Raw genomic sequence first — 10,898 nt, 5'->3', positions numbered from 1 at the left:
ATGATCAATGGAAACAGGATTCACCTGAGCTCAATTTTGAGTCTCATAGCAAAGGGTCTTAAGTAAATAAGGTATTTCTATTTTTAAAATTTGCAAAAGATAAAAACGTTTTCACTTTGTCATTATGGGGTATTGTTTGTAGATTGATGAAGAAAAAAACGATTTAATCAATTTTAGAACAAAGTTGTAACGTAACAAAAATGTGGAATAAGTCAAGGGGTCTGAATACTTTCCGAATGCACTGTATCCACCTCAATTACCTCGTACCCCTGCATATTGACTCGGTACCGGTACCCCGTGTATATAGCCAAGTTATCGTTACTAATTGTGTATTTATTCTTCATGTTTATAAATATGTTTATAAATAAAAGTATGTGGACTCCCCTTCAAAATAGTGGATTCGGCTATTTCAGCCACACCCATTGCTGACAGGTGTATAAAATCGAGCACACCACCATGCAATCTCCATAGACAAACATTTTTAGCAGTATGGCCTTACTGAAAAGCTCAGTGACTTTCAATGTAAGAAGTCATTGTGTCACTTTATTTAATGGTTCGGGGCTAGGCCCCTTAGTTTCAGTGAAGGGAAATCTTAACACTGACATTCTAGACAAGTCTGTGCTTCCTACTTTGTGGCAAATGTTTGTGGAAGGCCCTTTCCTGTTTCAGCCTGACAATACCCCTGTGCAGAAATTGTTTGTCAAAATCTGTGTGGAAGAACTTGACTGGACAAAACAGAGCCCTGACCTCAACCACATCTGACACCTTTGTGATGAATTGGAACGCCAACTGCGAGCCAGGCCTAATCGCCCAACATCATTGCCAGACCTCACGAATGCTCTTTGTGGCTGAATGGAAGCAAGTCCCCGCAGCAATGTTCCAACAACTAGTGGAAAGCCTTCCCAGATACGTGGAGGCTGTTAAAGCAGCAGGAGGGCAGCCGTGGACGCTGTGCTGCAGCGTCTTCCCGCTGCCGACATGCCCAAGATCCCCCACGTTAAAATTGAGGGTCTTCGGGTGGTTGTTGCTCGAGTCTGCCATGACTGGTAGTTTTGGTTAATTATGTTCCTGTCGAACCAGTCTCAGCACGTAGCGTGGCTGGACCTTGAACTCTAGTTTACTTTCCGTAATTACACGTAACACAATTGACTACTTTTACGTTAAACTAAGTAATTCATTAAACTCTTAATCTTACAATTCATTCATATTTTTTATTAAATATAATTTACTTTAGCTAAACACTAACGTTAGCTGTCGAATTACACAAAACTTTCCTGTCAACTGTGTATCAATAAAAACAGTCATCTGGAAAATATGCCGGTTGGAGTAACGTTTTAGTCCCTCTCGCAAGCATAGCTACAAAATAAATGTGAGATGTGAAGAAATATCCGTCTAGAACTTCGATAAGAGATTATAGGCGATGGAGTGCACATCGGATGGAACCAATCTCAAAGTCTGTACCATTTTCCGTAACGCCAAAGTGACGTAAACACAAGCGGAAATAAAAGCCAAAGAGAGGCGTGGTGTTTTCTTATGAGTGAGAGTGACAGTGTTTCTATCCAATCGCTTTATAACAGAAGAGCATAATTGTCCAATAGTGTACTCCCAGAACAGATAACTTTACGGTGGTACTTCCTTGGTAACCCACATGGAAACAGACCGGTTCTATGTGTGTTTGGAGTTAACGCGCCGATTATAACAGATTCAAACATTGAAGAAATAACGAGCAAGGGGGCATTATTGTTAGATGTTATTGGTTACTTATAAGACTTTAATAAACATAACACAGCCATGAAGATCGAAGAAGTGAAAAGCACCACGAAAACGCAGCGCGTCGCCTCTCACAGCCATGTGAAAGGACTCGGGCTAGACGAGGCCGGGAATGCAAAGCAAAATGCGTCAGGTCTTGTGGGGCAGGAGGCTGCAAGAGAGGTAAGTTAGCCTAGCTAGCTAGTTACGTGAACGTAAGTCTTGAAGTTGGCTACTTTTATACGGTATTTGTGATATCACGTGGCTTTGCAGGCCATTGTCATTTGGAATGTTCTTTATTTTATGTCTTTCAATATTTTATGTTAATTACGTTTTTTTTCTGTCAACAGGCTTGTGGTATTATTGTGGAACTGATCCGCTCAAAGAAGATGTCAGGAAGGGCAGTTTTACTGGCTGGACCTCCCGGTACAGGAAAGGTAGATCAAATGTTACTGCAGTACTTCAATGACACCTGAAAGTAATTGTGAAATGTCTAATATGCTTACTGTGTCTCCAGGGGTGTATTCACTAGGAACCAACTAGAACCAAATGGAAGTGACCAAAATGGGGAGGGACCTACCTGAATGTGTCCAATAGAAACTTGTTTTTTGTTGCAAAACATACTTTTGGACTGATGATTATACCTTTGACCTCCACATTAATAGAAATACTATGAGACTTGAGACTTTAACCAACCCTACTTCTCCCCCTTGCAGACTGCCCTGGCTTTGGCTATGGCACAGGAACTGGGCAACAAGGTGCCATTCTGCCCCATGGTGGGTAGTGAGGTCTACTCTTCAGAGATCAAGAAAACAGAGGTGCTGATGGAGAACTTCAGGAGGGCAATAGGTGAGGGGCCACACACAAACACGGGCCACTGGGAATGAATTACATACACGCACACATACCTGGGTCAATTGGAGTCCAGATAATGCTGCACCCTTCATTCACCAGCTACACCACCATCAGAATAGTCAGGGGTTCTCTTCCACGCCCCTCCTACTAGGCTGACTAGGGTAGGGGATCAGTGTGGCTGTTGACACTGGGGAAAACGCTTGGAAGGGGCATTGGGGGAAGGGGTTTGTTCGAGTGTTAACATTATGGCAGGTGACTGGTTCGAATACCGGAGCCGACAAGGTGAAAAATGTATTACTGTGCCCTTGAGCAAAGCACTTAACTTGGTGGCCATGGCCCACTCCCTGCAGGTGTCTCGGGGAGAGTTGGAATATGCAAAAAAAACACATTTTCCATTACATACTTGTGTGTAGCAGGACAAATATAAGCACCACACCAAATTATTATTATTCACTGTCACAGAGAAGGGAATGGAGCTTGGGTTGAGAGGTGGTGGTCAACACCCTCACCCCTCCCCTAGGACAGAACATGAGTGTTACGATGGAGGGAAAGGGCTGGGTACATTCTGAGCATGTCGACACCCCTGATGAGTGCACTCTGAAAAACAGCCTCTCCCTCAGAAGTGTGGCTCTCCCCCCCCCCACAACAATAGCCCAGTCACCTGTGCACCACTCACACACCGAGAGGCTGTATGCAGAAGGAACAAGGGCTACAGTGTGATCACATTACACAGAAAGAGGACCATGCACACTCACTCTCCTCTCATTCTCCAATAAATGATCTGCCAGGTAGAATAAAGGATGGTATTATTGGTTCAAGAACAGGGTATGTGTGACCCTGTTCTTCATCTTCCAGGGCTGCGTATCAAGGAAACCAAGGAGGTGTATGAGGGGGAGGTTACAGAGCTGACCCCCTGTGAGACGGAGAACCCCATGGGTGGTTATGGGAAGACAATCAGCCATGTCATCATCGGACTGAAGACCGGCAAGGGCACCAAGCAGCTCAAGGTCAGGCACCTGTCGGAGGCTAGACCAGTCCATGTAGAAATTGGCCTTAGACACATATCTAGGATCAGCTATAACGGTGTCTAGCGACAACTTCATTCTACTCATGAATGGGCATGAAGAGCTCTGTAAAAACACTCATTTTTATCTGTCTGTGTTTGTGTGTAGCTGGATCCCAGTATTTATGAGAGCCTGCAGAAGGAGCGTGTGGAGGCGGGAGACGTCATCTATATTGAATCAAACAGTGGAGCCGTCAAGGTATCAATACACTTCCACCTATTTAATACACTTCTATACAAACACTCGCCTTGAAAAGGCTCCCATACACGAATTACACATTTACAGTGGCTCAAACAATTCAAAGTCAAAGTAATTGACATACTACAAAAACTAACAAGCAAGTACACAAACTAAGAATATTCTTACAAACTACACTAAACGCTGTGCCCTTATGCCCCAGTCCTCCAAGCCGGCTTTGTTTCATCTCCGTCAGTCCTCCGGCTCTGTTTCATCTCTCTACTGTACACTGGAATTCTTCCAGCTCTTCATCGGCACCGGGTTTTATTCCCCCTATCTCTCCATCTCTCCCTCTGTTCTGGTGGACGGGCCTCGTGGCCTGTGTTGACACGTGTGTTGACGGCCTCTTTAATTGGTGCAGGTGGGCTGAGGTTGCAGGTGGGGAGGGGTGGTCCTTACATTTGTTGCTGTTGACAGCCCTTGCAGGACCCTCCCTGAATCTTACTCTTTCATCCCCCTGCCTCTTTCATGCCCTCCTCGAGGTGGCATTGAGTCCAGTCATACCCCTGCTTTCTGCCTCCTCCCTTCATCTTATTCCCCTATGAAGTGATAGGCATAGTTTCAGCCACCAGACCTCCTGATGGGATTGAGTTAGTACACTGAACAAATATAGAAAAGCAACATTTTCTAAGATTTAGTTCAGGTCATATAAGGAAATCAGTCAATTTAAATACATTCATTAGGCCCTATTCTATGGATTACACATGACTGGGAATACAGAAAGCTTATAAAAAATAAAAATAGGGGGGCGTGGATCACAAAACCAGTGAGTATCTGGTGTGACTATGGCTGGTCCCGTATTACCGTCACACTGGCGGTCACGAGTCATGAACGCAGTCAAATTCCAAGTGACCGTTTAGTCACAGTAATTAGGCTTTTTCAAGCTCTGTTGCTGTTATTGTCCCTCTAATCACTCTCCCATCAATGCAAATGTTTTTTCACGTTTGGGGAAGATCATTTTCACCATTAAAAATGTACCTTTAAAATAAAGCATTGCATGCATAAATCGCATTTGCCGTCACTTTCGAGAACGATGTTTTCCCGCTAATTTCTTGCATTTTGGAACATTCGCGCTAATAGCCCACTGCCGTGTGCGCATTGTTGTTCCTATGATGTGAAAAAAAATGGCCTAATAGTTTATCAACATTTTAACCTAAACCTCAGCCTCATTGCTTTTAAAAAATAAAAAAAATATGCAAGTGGTGGTATTAATTTGGTCTCTATCGCATCTCACCCCTGCTGTCCCAGAATATGTTTCTAATATTTATTCCTTGCAGAGAAGGACGAGTTGACCAATAGAATAGGTCAACGTTTGTACAATGGGGGATATTAGATTGACATAGGCTAATGCTTTTGCTGTTCGTTAGGCCTACTCAGCTTGATGGTTGACGAAAAGTAGGCTAAATGTGGACAGTTCTAACATCTTCAATATGTGCCTGGGAATTCGATAAGAGGGACGCGCGCACGTGCATCACCGATGTGTGGGTCTTCGTTCACTTGTAGCCCACTTAGCTGAAATGCCTGTGAGAAGGATCCGATCATGTGACTGGCATTGGCTACATCTGAGAGAGCCATGTGAGTGAAGGGTGCTTTGGAGCACAGCAGCCGGGAGAAGGGACGTATAATTAGCCTATTATATTCAGCCCAAGGGCACAACGGCCACTTTGACAGCAAATTACATGATTTTTTTAGGAGGCATTATGGCCACACAAGGTGGGCCGCTGGGAAATTCGAGGCTTGGTGAGAATATTATCAAGTGCTTGTCAAATTGTGAATGAGAGACTGCAGTATGTGCAGCTTTTTACTTTTCTCAAATCAGAGTCCCATCATGCAGCCTTAGAATGTATTAAACATCAAAACATATAGCCCAACGTTTGTATTACAACTAAAGTTAAATAAATAACTCTAAATTAAGCATGTAGGAGGACCAGTTCTTTGTTAACTGCTCAACACAGAATAGCCACATGTGCACACTTCCTTTTGAAATTGTTGACATAAGCAAACCACTCGCCCACACGACACCATACACGCTGTCTGCCATCTGCCTGGTACAGTTGAAACTGGGATTCATCCGTGAAGAGCACACTTCTCCAGTGTGCTAGTGGCCATGGAAGGTGAGTATTTGCCCACTGAAGTCGATCTTGATGCCAAACTGCAGTCAGGTCAAGACCATGGTGAGGACGACAAGCACACAGATGAGCTTCCCTGAGATTGTTTCTGCAGAAATTCTTTGGTTGTGAAAACCCACAGTTTCATCAGCTGGCCGGGTGGCTGGTCTCCGATGATCCTGCAGGTGAAGAAGCCAGATGTGGAGTTCCTGGGCTGGCGTGGTTACACGTGGTCTGTGGTTGAGACCGGTTGGACGTGCTGCCAAATTCTCTAAAAGGACATAGGCGGTCTATAGTAGAGAAATGAACATTCAATTATCTGGCAAATGCTCTGGTGGACATTCCTGCAGTCAGCATGCCAATTGCACGCTTCCTTAAAACTTGACATCTATGGCATTGTGTTGTGACAAAATATGAGTTCCCATTTATTGTCTCCAGCACAAGGTGCACCTGTGTAATGATAATGCTTTTTAATCAGCATTAAACAGATTATTTTTGCAAAGGAGAAATGCTCACTAATAGGGATGTAAACATTTGTGCACAAAATTTGAGAGCAATCATCTTTTTGTGCGTATTAAACATTTCTGGGATCTTTTATTTCAGCTCATGAAGCATGGGACCAAGACTTTACATGTTGCGTTTATATTTTTGCTGAGTATGCTTGTGTTCTGTGTTTAACCATTCCATCTGTGTGTGGCGTGTGCGCAGAGACAAGGTCGGTGTGACACATTTGCCACAGAGTTTGACCTGGAGGCTGAGGAGTACGTGCCGCTGCCCAAGGGGGACGTCCACAAGAAGAAAGAGATAATCCAAGACGTCACGCTACACGACCTGGATATTGCCAACGCTAGACCACAGGTACACACAGACAGTCTCTCCTAGACCACAGGTACACACAGACAGTCTCTCCTAGACCACAGGTACACACAGACAGTCTCTCCTAGACCACAGGTACACACAGACAGTCTCTCCTAGACCACAGGTACACACAGACAGTCTCTCCTAGACCACAGGTACACACAGACAGTCTCTCCTAGACCACAGGTACACACAGACAGTCTCTCTAGACCACAGGTACACACAGACAGTCTCTCTTAGACCACAGGTACACACAGACAGTCTCTCTTAGACCACAGGTACACACAGACAGTCTCTCTTAGACCACAGGTACACACAGACAGTCTCTCTTAGACCACAGGTACACACAGACAGTCTCTCTCTCTAGACCACAGGTACACACAGACAGTCTCTCTTAGACCACAGGTACACACAGACAGTCTCTCTTAGACCACAGGTACACACAGACAGTCTCTCTTAGACCACAGGTACACACAGACAGTCTCTCTTAGACCACAGGTACACACAGACAGTCTCTCTTAGACCACAGGTACACACAGACAGTCTCTCTTAGACCACAGGTACACACAGACAGTCTCTCTTAGACCACAGGTACACACAGACAGTCTCTCTTAGACCACAGGTACACACAGACAGTCTCTCTTAGACCACAGGTACACACAGACCAGTCTCTCTTAGACCACAGGTACACACAGACAGTCTCTCTTAGACCACAGGTACACACAGACAGTCTCTCTAGACCACAGGTACACACAGACAGTCTCTCTTAGACCACAGGTACACACAGACAGTCTCTCTTAGACCACAGGTACACACAGACAGTCTCTCTTAGACCACAGGTACACACAGACAGTCTCTCTTAGACCACAGGTACACACAGACAGTCTCTCTTAGACCACAGGTACACACAGACAGTCTCTCTTACACAGACAGTCTCTCTTAGACCACAGGTACACACAGACAGTCTCTCTTAGACCACAGGTACACACAGACAGTCTCTCTTAGACCACAGGTACACACAGACAGTCTCTCTTAGACCACAGGTACACACAGACAGTCTCTCTTAGACCACAGGTACACACAGACAGTCTCTCTTAGACCACAGGTACACACAGACAGTCTCTCTTAGACCACAGGTACACACAGACAGTCTCTCTTAGACCACAGGTACACACACAGTCTCTCTTAGACAGTCTCTCTCTTAGACCACAGGTACACACAGACAGTCTCTCTTAGACCACAGGTACACACAGACAGTCTCTCTTAGACCACAGGTACACACAGACAGTCTCTCTTAGACCACAGGTACACACAGACAGTCTCTCTTAGACCACAGGTACACACAGACAGTCTCCCCTAGAGCCTGGTTAAAGTGAATAAGACTGCACTGCAGATATACACTTCAGGAAAATAACTGTTGCTCTGAAAACAATTATGTGCAACAACAAAAACACACTTGATCTTTGGTTTTAACCACCTAGTCTACCTATAAATCTAAATGATCGTTGGTATGACCCCCCCAACTTACTCTTAAGGAATAAAGTGTGATTGCTCTCCTCTCAGGGAGGTCAAGATATCCTGTCTATGATGGGACAACTGATGAAGCCCAAGAAGACCGAGATCACAGGTAAGACCTGAACAACTGAGTCTAAATTCTTTAAAACCCACTTCCCATATCCTTGTTGAAATAGCAGCTTGTACTTTCAAAACTCCAACCTCTCCCACAATAAACATCACTCAAAAGAAACTCATTCTTTCTGCTCTCTCCTTACCTTTTGCTTGGCTCCCTTGCCTGACCCCTGGCTCTTCCTGCTGTCCATTAGACAAGCTGCGAGCTGAGATCAACAAGGTGGTAAACCGTTACATTGACCAGGGTGTGGCTGAGCTGGTCCCCGGGGTGCTGTTTGTGGACGAGGTGCACATGCTGGACATTGAGTGTTTCACCTACCTGCACCGAGCCCTGGAGAGCACCATCGCACCCATCGTAGTTTTCGCCTCCAACAGGGGCAACTGCCTCATCAGGTGGGTGTGCTAATGTGCATGCACGTGATTGCAACTCAGTCAGTTTGAATATGAGTCAGTGATAATCTGTTTGTTTTGGAAGCCAACTTTGCTCTGTTCACTGACCCTTCTGTGTGGTTGGTTTCTCAGGGGGACAGAGGACATCAGCTCTCCTCATGGCATTCCTCTGGACCTGCTGGACAGGGTCATGATCATCCGCACCATGCTCTACACACCACAGGAGATGAAGCAGGTGTGTGTGATGGCATTCCTATATATGAAGTGTGTGTTTAAGAGACGCTATGTTTATGTGTGGTCACTGGTGTGATGCTGACAGTGTGTGTGGTCTCTGTAGATCATTAAAATCCGAGCTCAGACTGAGGGGATCAACATCAGCGAGGAGGCCCTCAGTCACCTGGGAGAGATTGGAACTAAGACCACCCTCAGGTAACACTCACCAATCTGTTACTCTGCACATGCGTGCACACACTCCACTTGTCGTGTGTGTGTGTGTGTGTCGACTCACCTATCCCTCCTCTGTCAGGTATGCGGCGCAGCTGCTGACCCCAGCCAGTCTGTTAGGCAGAGTCCAGGGGAAGGAGGGAGTAGAGAGGGAGCAGGTGGAGGAGATCAACGAACTCTTCTACGATGCCAAGTCCTCCGCTAAGATCCTACAGGACCAGCAGCACAAGTACATGAAATAAAGAACTAACACCCCTTCTCCAGTTCATCCACCCTTCCCTACATCCCTCAGCTGCAGTTTCTACCACAGCGCTAAGCATCATGTTTGCCCTGGCAGTTCCTTTAAAAATCTCCCAGTTCTCCTTGTAAAGTTCATCCCTCTCTTCTTTCTTTTGTCATGTATTACATTACATCCCGTCTCTCGTTCAACGCTGCCCCATCTGTGCCTCAGACTGTAGTGGTTTGTACTGTTCTGCTAAAAACATTTTACGGTTCTTTGCTTGTTAATAAAAAATGTATTTGTTTGTCATTGTTGCTCGCAGACTTCTTCTCAGGTACATAGAATAGACACTGCTAGATTAACTATACTGCACTAGCTAGTGATACTGATACCGTAAGGACTGGGAATGACAGATGCGTCTTACATAGTACAATGATGAACATCCTCTTCCAAATGAACACTAGGTAAATACACTGAACAAAAATATAAACAACATTTGAAGTGTTGGTTTCATGAGCTGAAATAGAAGATCCCAGAAATGTTCAGAACACACAAAAAGCCTATTTCTCTGAAACTGTACAAGTTTGTTTACTTCTGTGTTAGTGAGCATCTCTACTTGGCCAAGATAATCCATCCACCTGACAGGTGTCATATCAAGAAGCTGATTAAAAAGAATGATCATTAAAAGCGGTGGGACCAACTCACTATCATGAGTCCCCAGCAAGTCGATTACCAAGTAGAACAGGTCGACTCCAGTCAAGCATTCTAAGAGCAAGTCAAGTAAAAAAATAACGACTTGTTTAGCTACAAAAATGTGTCTATTTTTTTGAGGCTACAGGCAGTCCTTTAATTATTTTGTCAACACATGTTGATTAGCCTATATAATGGAAACCTTGTAGCAGGTTTTAAGGGCGTGATATCAGCAGAAGGCAAGGCAGGTTGACATGCTCCGTGTACATTTATTTACAGGTCTTGGTGATCCAAATATACACGGGCAATAGCCCAAAAGAAGTCGCCTCTGTATAAGGGTTAACCTGACCTATCTGAACCGACACAGGTAGAGGGCAAGAATGCACAGCCTCCCCTTGAGAAACCAAATCGAATCTGTCAAACAGGTAGGCCTGCATAATATAAGCACAGGGTCCCCAGAACCATACAATTACCCAATTGGCAACTATAACCAATACACGGGTTCTACAATATAAAGGCACTTTTCACATCCACTGTTACATTGGTACCTTCGTCTTAATCAGACTTAATGATATTTAAACATCATGCATACACGGAACAATCATTTTCTCTTAAGTTACGTTCTGACTCTAAAGCGTGTGGCGCCAGCCCTGT

General features: G+C 44.8%; 1 protein-coding gene and 1 long non-coding RNA gene across 2 annotated transcripts; both read left to right on the top strand.

Moving 5' to 3' along the window:
* Nucleotides 1-1,621: 1,621 nt before the first annotated feature.
* On the top strand, nucleotides 1,622-9,863 carry ruvbl1 (RuvB-like AAA ATPase 1). Its single transcript, XM_035777804.2, has 11 exons — nucleotides 1,622-1,932; nucleotides 2,100-2,186; nucleotides 2,466-2,598; nucleotides 3,460-3,611; nucleotides 3,777-3,866; nucleotides 6,722-6,871; nucleotides 8,435-8,498; nucleotides 8,695-8,893; nucleotides 9,023-9,125; nucleotides 9,228-9,319; nucleotides 9,417-9,863. The coding sequence occupies exons 1-11, from the start codon at nucleotides 1,792-1,794 to the stop codon at nucleotides 9,574-9,576; spliced, it is 1,371 nt and encodes a 456-aa protein (XP_035633697.1). The 5' UTR covers nucleotides 1,622-1,791; the 3' UTR covers nucleotides 9,577-9,863.
* LOC127932211 (uncharacterized) lies at nucleotides 7,088-7,781 on the top strand. The gene is made up of 3 exons (XR_008144599.1): nucleotides 7,088-7,211; nucleotides 7,246-7,524; nucleotides 7,618-7,781. It is a non-coding gene; the product is annotated as an uncharacterized LOC127932211 (long non-coding RNA).
* Nucleotides 9,864-10,898: the final 1,035 nt, after the last annotated feature.

The sequence above is a fragment of the Oncorhynchus keta genome, chromosome 10 (assembly GCF_023373465.1).
Source record: "Oncorhynchus keta strain PuntledgeMale-10-30-2019 chromosome 10, Oket_V2, whole genome shotgun sequence".
In the NCBI taxonomy this organism is placed as follows: Eukaryota; Metazoa; Chordata; class Actinopteri; order Salmoniformes; family Salmonidae; genus Oncorhynchus; species Oncorhynchus keta.
Note: the sequence above shows the minus strand (reverse complement) of the source record. Positions and strands in the feature narration are given on the sequence as shown.

What these genes read in the sequence shown, in the direction of transcription:
- ruvbl1 (XM_035777804.2), top strand. Translation starts at nt 1,792, where the DNA reads ATGAAGATCGAAGAAGTGAAAAGCACCACGAAAACGCAGCGCGTCGCC. An exon ending in GACCTCCCGGTACAGGAAAG is followed by an intron (nt 2,187 to 2,465) that starts GTAGATCAAATG and finishes TCCCCCTTGCAG; the next exon opens with ACTGCCCTGGCTTTGGCTAT. An exon ending in GAACTTCAGGAGGGCAATAG is followed by an intron (nt 2,599 to 3,459) that starts GTGAGGGGCCAC and finishes TTCATCTTCCAG; the next exon opens with GGCTGCGTATCAAGGAAACC.